Source organism: Rana temporaria, chromosome 11, assembly GCF_905171775.1.
Source record: "Rana temporaria chromosome 11, aRanTem1.1, whole genome shotgun sequence".
Taxonomy (NCBI): domain Eukaryota; kingdom Metazoa; phylum Chordata; class Amphibia; order Anura; family Ranidae; genus Rana; species Rana temporaria.
Genome location: NC_053499.1, coordinates 157,370,819 through 157,392,042, shown reverse-complemented (window position 1 = coordinate 157,392,042; position 21,224 = coordinate 157,370,819). Strand labels below are relative to the sequence as shown.

General features: G+C 47.4%; 1 protein-coding gene across 2 annotated transcripts in view; it reads left to right on the top strand.

Moving 5' to 3' along the window:
* N4BP1 (NEDD4 binding protein 1) overlaps positions 1-21,224 on the top strand; it is a 47,331-nt gene that overhangs the window by 16,138 nt on the left and 9,969 nt on the right. For both annotated transcript variants that reach the window (XM_040329513.1, XM_040329514.1), the window contains exon 3: positions 16,504-17,954. In XM_040329513.1, the coding sequence (XP_040185447.1) occupies positions 16,504-17,954 (1,451 nt within the window). The remainder of the gene's footprint in view (positions 1-16,503; positions 17,955-21,224) is intronic.

Genomic DNA, 21,224 nt, shown 5'->3' with positions numbered 1-21,224 from the left:
TGAGTCAGAGGATGAGGCTGTGCTCCACAGGTTAGACATACATCATATGCATTCAGCACCCTCCGCAATGACTGTAGATGTAACCGTTGAGGGAAAGAAACTCAGGATGGATGTAGACACAGGAGCAGCAGTTTCAGTTATCACCCAGAAACAATGGAGACAACTTCAGACCCGAAAAACTGTCCGCCCAACACCAATCAAACTGCAGACATACTCAAAACAGATACTCCACCCACTGGGTTACGCAAAAGTAAAGGTATTGTACAAGGGTCAGACAAAGAGACTGCCATTATATATCCTAGAAAATGGGGGACCCCCTCTCTTTGGGAGAGACTGGATTGCTCACTTTGGTATGCCAGACATCGCCATAAGTCCCTGTAACACCGTTACCATTCCATTAGGAGATAATGAGGGATGGGTGGTGTCCCTGAAGCAGCGGTTCCCAAAGATTTTTGATGACCAGTTGGGAAAAATAAAGCATGACTGTGTGAGACTCAAGCTGAAACCCAACGCTCAGCCTAAGTTCTTCAAAGCTCGGACAGTACCTTTCGCACTCCGAGCAGGTGTGGAAGCAGAACTAAGTCGGCTGGAGGAACAAGGTGTCATCTCAAAGGTAGAGCACAGTGAGTGGGCATCACCAGTTGTACCGGTAAAGAAATCGAATGGGGACTTGCGCATTTGTGGCGATTTCCGCATGGCACTGAACTCTCAACTGGAAATAGACCAGTATCCCCTACCCAGAGTAGATGACATTTTTGCCTCTCTTGCAGGAGGTCAAAAGTTCACCAAGCTTGATCTCAAACAAGCATATTTACAATTTGAGGTCCATCCTTCTTCCCGCAAGTTTCTGACCATCAACACCCACAAGGGACTGTATCAATATAATCGGATGGTGTTTGGGGTAGCCTCTGCCCCAGCCATTTGGCAACGAAAAATGGATGAGATTTTGGCGGACATTCCTTTCACTCAGTGCCTGCTAGATGACATGCTCATTACAGGACGGACCGACCAGGAACACAAGCAGAATGTGGAGCTTGTGTTGGCGAGACTCCAAGAACAGGGCCTGAAAGTGAACTTAGCAAAATGCCAATTCATGGTGCCTAAATTGGAGTTTTGTGGCCACCTTGTGGATGCAGAAGGTATACACACCACGGAAGCCAAGGTTGATGCTTTAGTCAAAGCTCCAGCCCCAACCAACGTCCAGCAGCTGCGATCATACCTTGGCTTGCTGAACTATTACCACAAATTCCTGCCAGATCTGGCACACACCTTGTTTCCGTTGAACAAGCTTTTGGAGAAACACTCCAGATGGGACTGGTCGGCTGCATGCCAACGTGCTTTTGAAGTTTCTAAGCGGAAGCTGTTGGCGTCACGCATGCTCGTGCACTATGACCTCCAGAAGCCTCTCACCTTGGCTTGTGATGCCTCACCCTATGGTCTGGGGGCGGTACTATCTCACATCTTACCAGATGGGTCAGAAAAACCAGTGGCATTTGCCTCCAGGTCTTTGACAAAAGCAGAAAGCAATTACTCACACATTGACAAAGAGGCTCTTGCGCTGATATGGGCAATTAAGAAGTTTCATCTTTACCTGTATGGTAGGGAATTCACCATACTGACGGACCATAAACCACTCCTTCAGATCTTTAGCCCTGACAAAGGCATCTCCCAGACTACTGCGGCCCGCCTCCAACGCTATGCCCTATTCTTGGGGGCATACAGCTACAAAATTCAGTATCGTGGTCATGATGCCAATGCTAATGCGGACGCTATGTCCCGACTGACAGGGAGGTCCATGGACTCTTCTCCACCGGTCAAGAGTTGTCGTTACACCAGCCTGTCCTTCTTGTCTTCTGGGGAGATAGCAGCCCATACAAACAAGGATACCTTTCTGAAAACAATACTCTCCTGGGTACGTTCCGGTTGGCCTGCAACTGTCACACAGGAGTATGAACCTTATTTCCGTAGGCGTATGGAATTAACTGTGGCTGGCAACTGTGTTTTATGGGGAGACCGAGTGATCATTCCACAGACCCTCCGGAGACACATTCTGGACTTGCTACATACTGGTCATCCCGGGAGCACACGTATGAAACAAAAGGCCAGAGGCTATGTGTGGTGGCCAAACCTAGACTCAGATATCACAACATATGTGAATGCTTGTGCTGGATGTGCACAAACGGCAAGAGACCCTCCTCGAGGGTGCGTCCAGCCCTGGACTTGGCCCACGGTTCCTTGGTTTCGCCTACACTTGGACTTTGCAGGCCCGATCAGAGGACACACCTTCTTGATCATAGTGGACGCCCATTCAAAGTGGCCTGAGGTCATTCCTGTTACTCAGCCAACGACTAAGGCAACGGTTTCCATACTGTTACATCTCGCTGCTACGTTTGGATACCCCAGAGAAATCGTCACAGACAACGGTGCACAATTCACCAGTCAGGAGTTTCAGCATTTCCTGACTGCCCACAACATCAAGCACAAGTTGACCGCACCTTACCACCCGGCTACAAATGGTCAAGCAGAGCGGTTTGTGCAGACTTTTAAACGCTATTTCAAAGCTACAGTGGCTGCAAGTAAACAACAGTCCCTGTCACCCCAGCAGCTGGACTCCTTCCTTTCTGCTTACAGAAACACACCACATGCAACCACTGGGAAAACTCCAGCAGAACTCCTTCTGGGGCGGCAGCCATGGACTGTTTTGGATATGCTCCGCCCTCAAACAGTCCAGGAACATGTACTACAGTCCCAAGACAAGATGGTCCAACACAATGAGCTCCCCCGATTCACAGCCCAACAAAAGGTATGGGCCCGATCTTATGGGGCTTCCAACACCCGTTGGCTTCCTGCTGTCATTGCAGAGACTTTGGGACCCAAGATGTACAAGGTCCGCCTGGAAGATGGTTCCATTTGCAGACGTCATGCGGACCAACTGCGTCCTCGTTCTCAACTGCCCGAATCCCTGATGCCGGCTGAACCACCAGTGTCTCAAGGATCTGCTCCCAGCGAATCAGGATGCACAGACACTGATGATTGCGGGGACTCTGAACTTTTGAACTCGTCTCCAACAGAGCCCTCCAGCTCTGGTCCGGAGGTCTGTTTACCCTCTGAGCTGGGGGATCCCTTCTTGGCCCTGCCGGTACCCATTCCGGCCAGCCCAGTATCCTCCGGTCCCGAATCGCTGGATGCCCGGCCTCAACGATACTGTCGCCCTCCTGACCGGTTTCAGTTGCAAGAGCGGTTACGAGACTTTCGACGGGGCCGACGGAAGTGATCCGATGACATATTAACCCCGCAAGCTTGAAGTCCCGTAATTCTCCTGTGTTTGGAGGACTGTTATTGGACAGTTAGCAGTTAATGTTTTGTGCCTGTTATTGTTTTGTTGTGTTTTTGTTTTTTGTTTTTTGTTTTTTTTTAGGGATGGATGGAAGGTGTTATACCTGAAGGGTTTCACATGTACTGGCACTTTAAGGCTGGCTCCACCCAGCAGTGATGACAAGGGTCAAGGGGCATAGTAGCCATCTTAGAGAGACCACATGTAGGAAGCAGAGAGATATGTAATGTCCTGAGATGCATGTTGCAGTGTACAGGCTGTACTGAATAAACATCCATTGTACCAGCCCAGAGTCTTGTGTCCCTCTCAACACAGAGGATATAACACAGGCCAATTCTGACATTTCTCTCCTACATGGAAAAATCACAATTTATTTGCTAGAAAATTACATAGAACCCCAAAACATTATATATGCGGAGTATTGGGGTATTGCGGAGTATTGGGGTATTGCGGAGTATTGGGGTATTGCGGAGTATTGGGGTATTGCGGAGTATTGGGGTATTGCGGAGTATTGGGGTATTGCGGGGTATTGGGGTATTGCGGGGTATTGGGGTATTGCGGGGTATTGGGGTATTGCGGGGTATTGGGGTATTGCGGGGTATTGGGGTATTGCGGGGTATTGCGGAGTATTGGGGTATTGCGGAGTATTGGGGTATTGCGGAGTATTGGGGTATTGCGGAGTATTGGGGTATTGCGGAGTATTGGGGTATTGCGGAGTATTGGGGTATTGCGGAGTATTGGGGTATTGCGGAGTATTGGGGTATTGCGGAGTATTGGGGTATTGCGGAGTATTGGGGTATTGCGGAGTATTGGGGTATTGCGGAGTATTGGGGTATTGCGGAGTATTGGGGTATTGCGGAGTATTGGGGTATTGCGGAGTATTGGGGTATTGCGGAGTATTGGGGTATTGCGGAGTATTGGGGTATTGCGGAGTATTGGGGTATTGCGGAGTATTGGGGTATTGCGGAGTATTGGGGTATTGCGGAGTATTGGGGTATTGCGGAGTATTGGGTATTGCGGAGTATTGGGGTATTGCGGAGTATTGGGGTATTGCAGAGTATTGGGGTATTGCAGAGTATTGGGGTATTGCAGAGTATTGGGGTATTGCAGAGTATTGGGGTATTGCAGAGTATTGGGGTATTGCAGAGTATTGGGGTATTGCAGAGTATTGGGGTATTGCAGAGTATTGGGGTATTGCAGAGTATTGGGGTATTGCAGAGTATTGGGGTATTGCAGAGTATTGGGGTATTGCAGAGTATTGGGGTATTGCAGAGTATTGGGGTATTGCAGAGTATTGGGGTATTGCAGAGTATTGGGGTATTGCGGAGTATTGGGGTATTGCAGAGTATTGGGGTATTGCAGAGTATTGGGGTATTGCAGAGTATTGGGGTATTGCAGAGTATTGGGGTATTGCAGAGTATTGGGGTATTGCAGAGTATTGGGGTATTGCAGAGTATTGGGGTATTGCAGAGTATTGGGGTATTGCAGAGTATTGGGGTATTGCAGAGTATTGGGGTATTGCAGAGTATTGGGGTATTGCAGAGTATTGGGGTATTGCAGAGTATTGGGGTATTGCAGAGTATTGGGGTATTGCAGAGTATTGGGGTATTGCAGAGTATTGGGGTATTGCAGAGTATTGGGGTATTGCAGAGTATTGGGGTATTGCAGAGTATTGGGGTATTGCAGAGTATTGGGGTATTGCAGAGTATTGGGGTATTGCAGAGTATTGGGGTATTGCAGAGTATTGGGGTATTGCAGAGTATTGGGGTATTGCAGAGTATTGGGGTATTGCAGAGTATTGGGGTATTGCAGAGTATTGGGGTATTGCAGAGTATTGGGGTATTGCAGAGTATTGGGGTATTGCAGAGTATTGGGGTATTGCAGAGTATTGGGGTATTGCAGAGTATTGGGGTATTGCAGAGTATTGGGGTATTGCAGAGTATTGGGGTATTGCAGAGTATTGGGGTATTGCAGAGTATTGGGGTATTGCAGAGTATTGGGGTATTGCAGAGTATTGGGGTATTGCAGAGTATTGGGGTATTGCAGAGTATTGGGGTATTGCAGAGTATTGGGGTATTGCAGAGTATTGGGGTATTGCAGAGTATTGGGGTATTGCAGAGTATTGGGTTATTGCAGAGTATTGGGGTATTGCAGAGTATTGGGGTATTGCAGAGTATTGGGGTATTGCAGAGTATTGGGGTATTGCAGAGTATTGGGGTATTGCAGAGTATTGGGGTATTGCAGAGTATTGGGGTATTGCAGAGTATTGGGGTATTGCAGAGTATTGGGGTATTGCAGAGTATTGGGGTATTGCAGAGTATTGGGGTATTGCAGAGTATTGGGGTATTGCAGAGTATTGGGGTATTGCAGAGTATTGGGGTATTGCAGAGTATTGGGGTATTGCAGAGTATTGGGGTATTGCAGAGTATTGGGGTATTGCAGAGTATTGGGGTATTGCAGAGTATTGGGGTATTGCAGAGTATTGGGGTATTGCAGAGTATTGGGGTATTGCAGAGTATTGGGGTATTGCAGAGTATTGGGGTATTGCAGAGTATTGGGGTATTGCAGAGTATTGGGGTATTGCAGAGTATTGGGGTATTGCAGAGTATTGGGGTATTGCAGAGTATTGGGGTATTGCAGAGTATTGGGGTATTGCAGAGTATTGGGGTATTGCAGAGTATTGGGGTATTGCAGAGTATTGGGGTATTGCAGAGTATTGGGGTATTGCAGAGTATTGGGGTATTGCAGAGTATTGGGGTATTGCAGAGTATTGGGGTATTGCAGAGTATTGGGGTATTGCAGAGTATTGGGGTATTGCAGAGTATTGGGGTATTGCAGAGTATTGGGGTATTGCAGAGTATTGGGGTATTGCAGAGTATTGGGGTATTGCAGAGTATTGGGGTATTGCAGAGTATTGGGGTATTGCAGAGTATTGGGGTATTGCAGAGTATTGGGGTATTGCAGAGTATTGGGGTATTGCAGAGTATTGGGGTATTGCAGAGTATTGGGGTATTGCAGAGTATTGGGGTATTGCAGAGTATTGGGGTATTGCAGAGTATTGGGGTATTGCAGAGTATTGGGGTATTGCAGAGTATTGGGGTATTGCAGAGTATTGGGGTATTGCAGAGTATTGGGGTATTGCAGAGTATTGGGGTATTGCAGAGTATTGGGGTATTGCAGAGTATTGGGGTATTGCAGAGTATTGGGGTATTGCAGAGTATTGGGGTATTGCAGAGTATTGGGGTATTGCAGAGTATTGGGGTATTGCAGAGTATTGGGGTATTGCAGAGTATTGGGGTATTGCAGAGTATTGGGGTATTGCAGAGTATTGGGGTATTGCAGAGTATTGGGGTATTGCAGAGTATTGGGGTATTGCAGAGTATTGGGGTATTGCAGAGTATTGGGGTATTGCAGAGTATTGGGGTATTGCAGAGTATTGGGGTATTGCAGAGTATTGGGGTATTGCAGAGTATTGGGGTATTGCAGAGTATTGGGGTATTGCAGAGTATTGGGGTATTGCAGAGTATTGGGGTATTGCAGAGTATTGGGGTATTGCAGAGTATTGGGTATTGCAGAGTATTGGGGTATTGCAGAGTATTGGGGTATTGCAGAGTATTGGGGTATTGCAGAGTATTGGGGTATTGCAGAGTATTGGGGTATTGCAGAGTATTGGGGTATTGCAGAGTATTGGGGTATTGCAGAGTATTGGGGTATTGCAGAGTATTGGGGTATTGCAGAGTATTGGGGTATTGCAGAGTATTGGGGTATTGCAGAGTATTGGGGTATTGCAGAGTATTGGGGTATTGCAGAGTATTGGGGTATTGCAGAGTATTGGGGTATTGCAGAGTATTGGGGTATTGCAGAGTATTGGGGTATTGCAGAGTATTGGGGTATTGCAGAGTATTGGGGTATTGCAGAGTATTGGGGTATTGCAGAGTATTGGGGTATTGCAGAGTATTGGGGTATTGCAGAGTATTGGGGTATTGCAGAGTATTGGGGTATTGCAGAGTATTGGGGTATTGCAGAGTATTGGGGTATTGCAGAGTATTGGGGTATTGCAGAGTATTGGGGTATTGCAGAGTATTGGGGTATTGCAGAGTATTGGGGTATTGCAGAGTATTGGGGTATTGCAGAGTATTGGGGTATTGCAGAGTATTGGGGTATTGCAGAGTATTGGGGTATTGCAGAGTATTGGGGTATTGCAGAGTATTGGGGTATTGCAGAGTATTGGGGTATTGCAGAGTATTGGGGTATTGCAGAGTATTGGGGTATTGCAGAGTATTGGGGTATTGCAGAGTATTGGGGTATTGCAGAGTATTGGGGTATTGCAGAGTATTGGGGTATTGCAGAGTATTGCAGAGTATTGCAGAGTATTTGGGTATTGCAGAGTATTGCAGAGTATTTGGGTATTGCAGAGTATTGCAGAGTATTTGGGTATTGCAGAGTATTGCAGAGTATTTGGGTATTGCAGAGTATTGCAGAGTATTTGGGTATTGCAGAGTATTGCAGAGTATTGCAGAGTATTGGGGTATTGCAGAGTATCGCGCAGGGTATTGCAGAGTATCGCGCAGGGTATTGCAGAGTATCGCGCAGGGTATTGCAGAGTATCGCGCAGGGTATTGCAGAGTATCGGGGGGTATGGCAGAGTAAGTATGGGGGGTATGGCAGAGTATTGCTGAGCTGGGAGGGATGGCTGGATCTGTGACTGCAGTTGTCACAGATCCAGCCACAGCACTGCTGACACCCCGCGCTCCCCCCCCCTCCTCTCCTCTCGCACTGTACCGAACGGTACAGAGAGGAGAGGGAGGAACCGGCGTCATCAAATGACGCCGGTTTGTTTACAAGTGATCGCTCCGTCATTTGACGGAGCGATCACGTGGTAAACAGCCGCGATTCGCGGCAATTTACCGTGATCCGTGATGCGCCGGGTCTTCTAGACCCGGCGAGCACGGACACTTCCGCGAGCGCGCCCCAGGGGACGCGCAAACGCGGAAGTGCACGAGGACGTCCCAGGGACGTCCTGTCACAGTAACTCGACCGCGCTGTAGCAGTATTTTTGCTATGGCGCGGTCGGCAAGTGGTTAATGACTTGGAGAGGATCTGCAAAGAGGACAAAATCCCTCCTGAGATGTGTGCAAACCTGGAGTCTAACTCCAAGAAACGTCTGACCTCTGTGATTGCCAACAAGGGTTCTCCAAGTACTAAGTCATGTTTTACGAAGGGGTCAAATACTTTTCCTGACGCATTCATGGCAGCACACACTGGGTTGTGACTCCGCCCCCACAACCTGACAGGATTGGTTAGCTATAAATTTGAAGGGGAGACACCCGGCATTATTCTCTTTTTTTATCCTCACCTGACAGGACGTGGACGTACAGCTTGTCTCCTACCGCTATCGCCCCTGCAGGTTCAGCCTCTCCTGTTTGGAAGTCCCCCTTGTACAGTCTCTAATAGAGCTTTTATAGGGGGAGCCCCGCTCTGGTGGTCTCAGGGGTTAATCCCGGCAAGTTCCTGGCATGTATACAAGCTTTAAATAAGCTTAGACCGGCAGTGTGGCTCTCTAACTATTTCTCCCCTTTCTCTCCTGGTGCTTTGTAGTGCCCCTGAAAGTATGTATGTCAAAGGCTTTCCCTATTGTACCCCTGAGAGTTTGTATGACCAGGCCTTCCATATTGTGCCATTCATTTCTCTCCCCCTCATGTCACTGTGTGTTTGTACCTTTTTTTTTTGTTCCTTTCCAGGCAGGCTCTCTGAGCCATGTAGTCCCCCGCATCGCCGCGCTCCTCGGGCGTACTGCGCATGCGCGCAGCACAATGATGACGCCGGACACCTCCCTCGCCCTCATCCAAGATGGCGACGGGACGCTACGGCGCATGCGCGTACGCGTCATCAGCGCCGCGACGGCGGCGCCAATTTTAAAAAAGCCTGAAAATTTCTTTTTTTCCCTGAGGCTGCTGCTTTGCTGGAATTCCACAGGGATTTCTCCCAGGGTATGCAGGTGCTTCCCTTTCCCTTTGCCTATACCTGGTTAGGTGTTTTGTTGCTTATTTTGTAACTTCTGTTGCTTTCTTCCAGTATATCCCTCTGCTGCTTCCCTGTGATTTTCATGGAGCCCACTGCCCTCGCAGACCACTACCAACAAACGAGGTATGGAGACCATCACTTGTGTGGTAAGTAGAGAAGAGACAAAAAAGAGAGCCGGCCACTAAACACTGCCTATCTGTTGCAGTCCCATCAGGCCAAGAGACGCAAGCCCACGGCGCAGGGAGAGGTCCAGGCATGCATCAAGCAGGAGGTCCCGTAAAAGTCGGTCAAGATCCTCCTCCCGCTACCATCGATCAAGGCACAGCCGATCACGCCGCAGCCGTTCCCGTCATAGCCGGTCTCACCGCAGACGGTCTCCCTCATCCCACCGTGAGCATTATCATACCCGTCCTGCAGCTAACGCTTGCTGGGTGTGCGGTGCTACTGCTTTGCCAGGAAAGCTAGCATGTCAGACTTGCTTTAATGAAGCAACTAGAGAAAAGGAGACGAGCGCCAGGATGACTACAGATTTCTCCTCCCAACAGCTCGTGGGGGAGTCAGCGCAAGAATCAATGTGGACTTCAGTTCCTTTGGTCTGTGATGAGCCCACTCCGGGCACTTCATCCTCCTCCGGCCCATATGCCCAACTAATAGAGGCTCATTCTGATCATGAAGATCGAGAACTTGTGTCTGGATTTGACTTCTGTCTAGTCGAACCTTTTGCCCGCTCAGTCAAGGCGACAATAGGCTGGGAAGAACCCGTGACGGAACCACCCAAGGTTGGGAAATATTTCCCCGAGTTAAGGAGGGACCCCGAACTGTTTCCCTTCATCGACGAACTGGAGGACCTCATTAAGGAGGAGTGGGAGAAACCGGACAAGCGTCCCGGTCTGTCCAACAAACTCTCTAAACTATACCCTCTGAAAGACTCTAAAGTCGCTTCCCTCATTAACGCTCCCGTGGTGGATGCTTCTCTTATGCGACTCGCCAGGCATGTCACTCTGCCAATAGAAGACGCAGTATCTTTCCGGGATGTTCTCGACCGTAAGATCGACCTAGAATTAAAAAAGGCTTACTCCACCTCGGGGGGCGCATGTAGACCAGCTATTGCTACGGCAGCTGTCGCCAGGGCCATTTCCGCATGGGCAGCCAATGCTGAGAAGGTTCTCCTAGAAGGTGCTGATCGAAGGGATGTCATATCCTCCTTGCAGGAGATCAGGCTAGCCGGTGACTTTATGGCGGGGGCCTCGGTGGATATCATTCGTTCCTCGGCCAGGTCCATGTTAGCCTCAGTTATGGCCCGCAGAGCCTTATGGTTAAAACCTTGGGTCGCTGATGCGGCTTCAAAAGCAAACTGGTGCAGGATACCATATGATGGCATGAACCTGTTCGGCACAAAATTGGATTCGGCAATCTCCAAGGTCACGGGTGGAAAATCGGGGCTTATTCCCTCCGACAGAAGACCCAAGCCTCAGAAAGGTCCTACCTTCAGGCGTAATCTGCCTGAGAGGTACAGGGAGGCCAGATCCTATCGTCCCGGTAAGGAGTTCAGGAGAGAATGGAGACCTAATCGCCCACCCTTTACGAGGGGGCAGAAGCCCAAGGTCACTACTGCAGGGGACCAGCAGAAGTCTTTTTGAAGTCTTGCCTGCCCACCCAGCTCAGGTGGGCGCCAGGCTCAGCAGTTTTGCGCAAATATGGTCAAACCACATAGAAGATCCATGGACCCTTTCTACTATAAAGCATGGCCACAGATGGAACTTTATAGGGGTATTGCCTCACGCTACCTTTCAGCCCACCAAAATACCGTCTTCCCTAGACAAAAGGCGACTGCTCATGCAATACATTTTAGAACTATTGCAGAAAAGAGCTATCATGGAAGTTCCTTCGCACCAAAGAGGCAGGGGATTTTATTCCCCTCTCTTTCTGGTTCGAAAGAAATCAGGGGACCTTCGGCCCGTACTGGACCTCAAGCGGCTCAACAGAAGGATTCAAATAGAGGCCTTCAAGATGGAGAGTCTCCAGTCCATCCTCCTGGCAGTAAATCTCGGGGACTGGATGCTGTCGATCGACCTGTCAGACGCCTACCTCCATGTGCCAATACATCCCGCATACCAGAAGTTCCTGCGCTTTTCCATCGGCCAACATCACTACCAATTCCGATGTCTACCATTCGGGATCTCCTCGGCTCCCAGGACGTTCACGAAGGTTATGCTTCCCCTCATAGCATTCCTCAGAGAGAAGGGGCTGCGGGTGCATCATTACCTGGACGATATCTTGCTTTTGGCCACAAATCGGGAGACTCTACTCCTCCAGCGGGAGATCCTAATCTCGACCCTCCAAAAGTTTGGCTGGTTAATCAACTGGCGAAAGAGCAGCCTTCAACCATCACAGTCCATGGTTTACCTGGGGGCAGAATTGGACACGAAACAGAACAGGGTACAACTGCCCTTAGAGAAGGTGAACCCCTTAATCCAGAAAGTGCGGAATCTATTGTCTTCCAGTCTCACGTCTTCCAGAACCTGCCTCAGTATGCTGGGCTCAATGTCATCCACCATACCCATGGTACAATGGTCCCAATGGCGCATGAGAACCCTGCAGAACACCTTTCTCAGGCATTGGGACGGAGCATCAATGCACCAACCCATCAGCATCCCCAGTCATGTAAGACACTCCCTTCTGTGGTGGACTTGCCCTTCCAACCTCAGAAGATTCAGGCCCATAGCTCCTCCGGAACCGGAGATAGTAACATCCGATGCCAGCGAGAGAGGTTGGGGGGCTCACTATCTGGATCAGACAGCCCAGGGTCACTGGCACTTCCCTGCTCGGGGGACAGTCTCAAATATACTGGAGCTCCGAGCGGCATTCCAGGCCCTCTTAGCCTTTGCGCCTCTTCTTCAGGGGAAGAGCGTCCTAATTCGGTTGGACAACAGGGTGGCGGTAGCCTACATCCAGAGGCAAGGCGGTACCCGAAGCCTCACTCTTCTGGAAGAAGTTCGCCCCATAATGGAGTGGTCCCAGATACATCTTCTGGACCTGAGAGCAGTCTATGTCCCAGCAGCACAGAATACGCTAGCCGACTTTCTGAGCAGAGAACTTCTATCCAACAACGAGTGGTCCCTGAATCCCCGGGTGTTCACCGTTCTAACGGAAACCTGGGGGGTTCCGGAGATAGACCTGGCAGCAACACCAGCGAATGCCAAGTGTTCGAGATTCCTTTCCAGGGTACCCTTTCCAACAGCGGAGGGGACAGATTGCCTCCTTCACCCATGGGACTTCAATTTGGGGTACATCTTCCCCCCAACTCCTCTAATAGCGAGGTTTCTGTCGCGACTACGAAGGTCGTCGGCCACAGTAATCACAGTGGTACCATTCTGGCCGAGGAGACCGTGGTTTACGACGCTCCTGCAGCTCAATACCCGACCTCCAATCCACCTTCCAGTTACGGCGGATCTCCTACTCCAAGGTCGGTCTCCCCATCCAGCCCCAGACAGGCTCCACCTGACAGCCTGGAGGTTGAGAGGGCTAGACTAAGGGAACAGGGATGTTCCCAAGCGGTTATAACAACCTTAATGCAGGCCAGGAAACCATCCACGAACTCCATTTATACCAGGATTTGGGAAAAATTCGCCCAGCTGGCGCAACTCAAAGGTTGGAACCCCGTCTCACCCGATCCTTACCAGATCCTGGAGTTCCTGCAAACGGGAATTGACAAGGGACTAAATTCAGGCACCCTAAAGGTACAGATCTCCGCTCTGTCCGCCAAAACTGGCACCAGGTGGGCCTTGCATCCTTTGATCATCCAGTACATGAAGGCATGCGTAAAGATCAGACCACCCAGAAGACCGTCCTTCCCGTCCTGGGATCTTTCGGTGGTCCTCGAGGCGTTCTCCAATCCTCCCTTCTTCCCACTCAACTCGATTTCTCTATGGGATCTGACCTTAAAGGTTATCCTTCCTCATCGCCATTGCCTCGGCGAGGAGAGTGTCGGAGTTGCAAGCTCTCATGTCTAAAGAACCATACCTGATTGTTCATCCCGACAGAGTGATTCTGAGACCATCAGACCGTTTCCTGCCCAAAGTTACTTCGGCCTTCCATTACAGCCAGGACATCGTCTTACCATGCCTTTCTAATGAGAATGGCGAACCTCATGCCCTGGACATTAAATCTACACTTTCCAAATATCTGTCGGCTACTACTCATCTCAGATCAACAGACGCTCTCTTGATTATACCTCACGGGGCCAGGCGGGGTCAGGCGGCCACTTCCCGCACCATCGCCTCTTGGCTGGTCAGAGCTATTGGAAAAGCGTATTCCACTCAGCAGATGGAGATCCCGGAAGGCGTCAGGGCACACTCAACCAGGGCAGTGGCAACCTCTTGGGCAGCATATTGTGGTGTTTCTGCGGAGACTATATGCAGAGCAGCAACCTGGTCTTCCAGGCATACCTTTATCGCCCACTACAGGGTGGACGCCGCTCTCTTGGCTACGGCCGAATTTGGCAGATCTGTCATCAGGGCCAATTCTTCTGCTCTATAGGGAATAAAATACTTTTGCATTGAACCCTCCCGACTGGCGAGTTATTTCCCAGTGTGTGCTGCCATGAATGCGTCAGGAAAACGGAAAATTGTATACTTACCTTCCGTAATTTTCCTTTCCTGACGCATCTTCATGGCAGCACACAGCTGCCCACCCTACTGTTCAATGATGATATTTACGGAGAATAATGCCGGGTGTCTCCCCTTCAAATTTATAGCTAACCAATCCTGTCAGGTTGTGGGGGCGGAGTCACAACCCAGTGTGTGCTGCCATGAAGATGCGTCAGGAAAGGAAAATTACGGAAGGTAAGTATACAATTTTCCGTTATTTGACTCCTTAAAATGCAACTCGTGTTTAACTTTTTTGAAATGCGTTTTTCTGGATATTTTTGTTCCGTCTCTCACTGTTAAAATAAACCGACCATTAAAATTATAGCCTAATCATTTCTTTGTCAGTGGCGCAAAATACTTTTTTTTTTTCTTTTTTGTGTGTGTTAAAAAAAAATAACTGTCCTTGCTGCGGAGTAGAAACATAATAGACTTGTAAAAGTGTCCGTATTCTAATATTGATGCACACAGCCACGTGGATGTGCTGATCTGCGTGTCGGAATGCGTGTGACAAGGCGCGGTGTTTTGGAAAGCCCTGACCGCATGCAATGAGGAAGTCTATTATAGCCGAGTCACTGCTATACAGGAAGTCTTTGTGCTCTTGTGGTGGGACAAAGGGAAGTGTTTGCTAATAGGTTGCTACAGTTGGGAAAATCCACCGGGCGCCTCCTGGATTGTGTGAGAATCTTTTTTTTTTTTTTTTTTTTTTTTTTTTTTGTCAATGACGCCTCCTAAAAAGAGATGGCCTTTTTATTGAACATGGTGGAACTTGATGTAATCCCCAACAATGAACTTCTCTTATTTGTTCCCTTTTTGGGCTTTTAACCACTTCCGTACCGTAGGACGTCATGTGACGTCCTGGACTTTCAGTGGGGGATATCTGAAAGATGGGGGGCAGCTACAGGCATCATTCAGATACCCGTCTCTTTAGCCGGCGATCCTGTGCACCATATGAACGATTATAGCGGCAGTTCCGCAGCTTGATCGTTCTTAACCACTAGTCCACCGGGCCTATTTCTCTTCCGTTCATAGATGGACACAGCATCCTTTGACAGTAGGGTTATATCCGCTTTCACTAAGCGGATATAACCCTACTGTCAAAGGATGCTGTGTCCGTCTATGAACTCAGAGAAATGGATTTTACGGTGAGTACAAAAATCCTATTTTTGGCACTTCTCTCCATGTAAAAATCAAATTTTTTTTTGCAAGAAAATTAATCGGAACCCCCAAACATTATATATATATATATATATATATATATATATATATATATATATATATATATATATATATATATATATATATATATTTTTAGCAGACACCCTAGGGAATAAAATGGCGGTCATTGCAACTTTTTTTCCTTGCATGGTATTTGCGCAATAATTTTTCAAACCCCTTTTTTTGGGAAATTAATGAATTAAAAAATAACAAAACAGTAAAGTTAGCCCAATTTTTTTGTATAATGTGAAAGATGATGTTACGCCGAGTAAATTGATACCTAACATGTCACGCTTTAAAATTGCGCACACTCATGGAATGGCGCCAAACTTTGTTACTTAAAAATCTCCATAGGTGACGTTTTAACATTTTTTACAGGTTACTATTTTCGAGTTGCAGAGGAATTGTTGCACACGCTCTAACGCACGCGACGATACCCCACATGTGGAGTTTGAATGAAGTGTACATATGTGGGCGGGACTTGCTTGCGTGTTCGCTTCTGCGCGCGAGATAACGGTGACGGGGCGTTTTTTTTATTTGTTTTTTTGTTTGTTTTTTACACTTTTCTTTACATTTTTTTTTGGTTACTTTTATTCCTATTACAAGGAATGTAAACATGCCTTGTAATAGGAATCAGTGTGTGACAGGTCCTCTTTATGGAGAGATGTGGGGTCAATAAGACCCCACTTCTCTCCTCCAGGTTTACAAGCATGAAATCGGTTAAAAAAAAGAAAAAGCACCGATCACATGCCGACAGCCGTGATTGCGGCTTTGTTTACTTCCGGGTACCGGGCGTAACGTCGCGCCCTGGCCTCCGATAGTCATCTCTATGGTTTCCAGGCAGCGCCGACCAATTTGCTCTCCGGGCTCCCGATGGCACGGGAGAGCCCGGAGAAGCACCGGATGGCAGCGGGAGGGGGGGGGGAAGCGTCCCCTCCCGCTGCCTATAAGAACGATCAAGCGGCAGAACCGCCGTTTTGATCGTTCTTATCGTGCACAGAATCGGCGGCTGAAGACGGTGATATATGAATGATGCCTGTAGCTGCCCCATCATTCAGATATCGCCGCACAAAGTGGAGGACGTCATATGCAGCACGGTCTCTTCTACAATAAAATGCCCTTGCCTGTTCGCCGTCTCCTCCGGCACTGTAAACCGAGCTGCATGCGCAGACCTGCTCAGGTATAATGTACTAGGGAGTGAAAATAACATTAATTTTGTTTTTTTTGTACATGCTGAGTAACCCAATGACTCCAATGACATGCTTCCTCTGTTTTTTTTAGGAATACATCACAGGGCTCAGCGACCCGGAAATGGTCGCGATGGAGACCTACCCGAAGGAGATGCACTGCATTTTTGTCGGAGCCCACAGGTTCTTCCTTCACGCGCTCATCAGGGACAGTTGTGCCAGCATCACCGTACTGGAAATCGGAGTCCTGGCGCTCAAAGGGGGAACAGAACCGGTAGTGATGACCCAGAGCAAAGTGCAGCAGTTTGTCAACATTTTCAGAGGTAATATAAGCGTGGCCCCCAACAAAGAGCCAGAGGTGAAAAAAAAGTTTAAAGTTTTTGTTGAGGCTCACGCCGATAAATATACGATGGACTTGCTGCTGCTGCCCAGCGCGTTGAAGGAGGAGCTTCTGGTCCTGTTGGCGAACGACAACTATTTGGTTGCACAGGATGACTTTGATCTCGAGATAAGCGTTGTGAACGCTGGCGCTAACGATCGGCAACCTGGTAGCCCAGATGAGGCTAGAACTAAGACCCCCGTGACTGAGCTAAGCTGTCAGCTGGACTCTTTATTTCCGGGCGTCCCTCAGTCAAACCAATCCTGCTGCTCCACTCAACAAGAGCGATTAAACATAAAAAGGCGAGGCTCCGAGAAAGAAAACGAATGCAGGAAGAAACATTTTTCCTTGGAAAGCGTTCAAGCAGATGGGTCAGTCATCAGTATAGAAGACGACTCCGACGTCCCAGTCATCGAACTCGATTCAACCAATTCGGAGGACCCAGACCCAGACATCATACTGTTGGACACAGACCCCATCAGCGCAGAAAAAGAACATCGAATCCTTGTTAATTTTTTTAAGACTATGGGATATCCCCAGGCGGTGGTTGAGAAGGTTATCCATGACCTCGGACAGTCAGAGGAGCCCCTGAAACTACTGGAGGAGATAATAAAACGCAACGACAGCCAACAGGTAGAAGGCATCGAGAACGATCCAACCACCAAAGAACAATGCGTGCCCAAACCGGCATCCGCATCAAGAGCGGAAGTCGCCGTAGTCAAGGCGAAGGTCGCCCCCGCTTCTTCCAACGTACTCTTGCAGAAGCAGTCTGTGTGGATGGCTAAGGAAGAGTCTAGAACTAAAAGGCTAGAGGCAGAAAGGACTTCAACCAAAAATGTAGGCTTTGTAGCCAGAGGCACATCAAGTCCTCCAATGCCTAAGCGAACCCAAGCTTTCGATGCCCCAGGACCTTCGAATATGCCCCCTGTCAGAATTGTAAAGGAGTTACCGGTCATGTCTAACCATAAGGCTTATATGGCCAACCCCTGCAACAATGAATCTAGACCTACAGCACATGAGAGGCAAGCAAATCCTGAACCATCCGTAACCGGAGTACAGAGATTTCTGAATACTATTAAAACGCCGTATAAACTAGAACTGAAAAATGAAATGGGGAGAGAAGACCTGAAGCACATCATCATTGATGGAAGTAATGTAGCTATGCGGTTAGTATTTTGCTCTTTGTTTGTGTATTGTTTCATTGCCTATTTTTAGCGGCGCTTTACCATCAAATTTGCGGCGTTTTTCGGCCACCAGCGGGGTGCTTTTAACCCCTGCTAGCGGCAGAAAAGGGGTTAAAATCGCATGCAAAGCGGCGCTGCCTATTGATTTTAATGGGCAGGAACGCATTAGGAGCGGTGAGTTCATTGTAAACCTCTTGACATTCACAGACATGACTAGGCATGATAGGAATTGTAATTCCTGAGCAACTGGAGGGCCGTAGTTTGGAGACCCCTGATTTTACTGTTGAGGGTTTAGTAACATTTTAAAGTGATATTAACCACTTCATTACTGGGTACTTAAACCCCCTTCGTGCCCAGACAAATTTTCAGCTTTTAGCGCTGACGCATTTTGAATGACAATTGCGCGGTCATACAACACTGTACCCAAATTATATTTTTTTATAATTTTTTCCCCACAAATAGAGCTTTCTTTTGGTGGTTTTTTATCACCTCTGCGATTTTTATTTTTTGCGCTATAAACAGAAAAAAAAATGAAAATTTAAAAAAAAAACACCAATATTTTTTACTTTTTGTTATAATAATATCCCAAATTTTCTAGTAATGGTGGCGATTTGCGTTTTTTTTTTTTTTTCAGGCCTGCGATATTGCGGCGGACGTATCGGACACTTTTGACACACATTTGGGACCATTCACATTTATACAGCGATCAGTGCTATAAAAATGCACTAATTACTGTATAAATGTGACTGGCAGTGAAGGGGTTAACACTAGGGGGTGAGGAAGGGGTTAAATGTATTCCCTGGGTGTGTTCTTACTGTGTGGGGGGGAGGGGACTGACTGGGGGAGGTGACCGATGCTGTGTCCCTATGTAAAGGGACACAGATCGGTCTCCTCTCTCCCTGACAGCACGTGGAGCTCTGTGTTTACACACAGAGCTCCACGTCCCTGCTGTGTCACCGACGATCGCGGGTGTCTGGCGGACATCGAGCCCGCCAGGCACACGCATCGGCTCCCGAGCGATGCGCCGGGCACTTTGTTTCCCCGCTGCGCACCCCCAGCGGCGCGCACAGGGAACAACAACAGGATGTTCCTCCGGCACTTGAGAGCCGCGCTGTGGATGTCTTTCGTCCATAGCGCGGATCCCAAGTGGTTAAAGGTCAATTTTATTTATATATATATTTGACCTTTAATATCACTTTATTGGTTAATGTATTCTGCTGTGATGGAGCCCTGAATTGCACAGGTTACACTCGGACATATCGCCGATTTATGTTGGCGGGGGAAAAAAAATGTTTGGTGCAAACCGTGCTATAATTGAAAGTATTGCTCTCGGTCACATGACTGCAGCTGGTGAAGCATAAGAGAGGCGTCATCATGTGATACATAGAGGATGCTGATCTAATGTACGCATGGTGACCGCAGTGCAGGCTGCAGAACAATGTGGGAAGAATCCTCAAAGACGCCAAATGAAATGTTCTGACCTACAAGACCAAATACAGAAAGCTGAGTTTTATTGATAGCAGAACTGATGACAGCCTGAGACTGCGGACCTTGTAAATAAAACCTCTAAAATGTATATTACTGAATGCAACCCATTTGTTTCTCCAGTAAAATGTACACAGCATGAAAGAGGCCAATGGTAGATGATGCAGGACATTGATGTGATGTCTGTATCTTTCTATCTCTTTGGCCACCCCGTCCCGGCCATCTAGGTGTCTGTATAGGTCTGTCTTTTGTATCTGTTTATATCTTTTGTCAATCTCTTCCCCTCTGTCCATAAATATTTCTCTGTCTTTTTTCATATTTGTCTTTTTTCAGATACCTTTTTTCTTCTAAAGATTAACATTTTAATACAGAAAAGCACAGCGTACACATACAAATGTGGTAATACAGCTTGACCTAATAAAAAATTGTATAAGTAGCAAACACAAAATAGAAAAGAATGGAGAGGAAAAAGGGGGGGGGGGAGGGTGGGGATCAGAGATGGAAAAGATCTTGGTAAATGGTAACAACATTAGAACCACCATCTCTTTCTGTCTTGCCATTTCTCTCTCCCCATTGATTTGTCCTTCCTTTTTTTCTTTTTCTTCTTCCAGTGTCTGTTCTACTATTTTATTCTTCTTTTTTTTATTACATTTTTTTTTCTCTTTTTTCCTCCTCTTCTTTCTCTTTTCCTCTTCTTTCTCTTTTCCTCTTCTTTCTCTTTTCCTCTTCTTTCTCTTTTCCTCTTCTTTCTCTTTCTCTTTCTTCCTCTTCTTTCTCTTTCTTCCTCTTCTTTCTCTTTCTTCCTCTTCTTTCTCTTTCTTCCTCTTTCTTCCTCTTTCTTCCTCTTTCTTCCTCTTTCTTCCTCTTTCTTCCTCTTTCTTCCTCTTTCTTCCTCTTTCTTTCTCTTTCTTCCTCTTCTTTCTCTTTCTTCCTCTTCTTTCTCTTTCTTCCTCTTCTTTCTCTTTCTCCCTCTTCTTTCTCTTTCTCCCTCTTCTTTCTCTTTCTCCCTCTTCTTTTTCTTTCCCTTTCTCCCTCTTCTTTTTCTTTCCCTTTCTCCCTCTTCTTTTTCTTTCCCTTTCTCCCTCTTCTTTTTCTTTCCCTCTCTCCCTCTTCTTTTCCCTTTCTCCCTCCTTCTTTTCCCTTTCTCCCTCCTTCTTTTCCCTTTCTCCCTCTTCTTTTCCCTCTCTCCCTCTCCCTCTTCTTTTCCTTCTCTCCCTCTTCTTTTCCTTTCCCTTTCTCCCTCTTCTTTCTCTTCTTTCTCTTCTTTCCCTTTCTCCCTCTTTCTATCTTTTTTTTCTCTCACCATATCTTAGTTTGGCGATACATTTATTCAATTTCCTTTCCTTCAACCACAATTTGCTCATTGCTCCTTTTTATTTTTGTCTGTCCTTCTCGGTTTCTCACCTGCCAGTGTCCTGTCTCTGTCCATCACTTCATCTATTTTTCTTTTTTTTTTTTCTCTTTCCATCATCCAGTCATATTATGTCTTTCTCTCAGGTTCTTTTAATAGCACTCAATTCTTGTGGCACTTTTTCGCCTTATTGACCGTAATATTATGTTGGTAATTTATGCCCATTACTCATCTGTTGCTCTTCATTTTATCTCCGTAAACTCTGGTAGTGACACTTTTATTTTTTTTTATATATATCCTATTTTGATTCAGAAACTAGACTGTCATGGTAAACCCACGATACAGGAAGCCTACATCTGGGGGGAAACTAGGGACTTCTTGCAACTCTCTTGGGCCACGTGAAATGACAAGTTTTT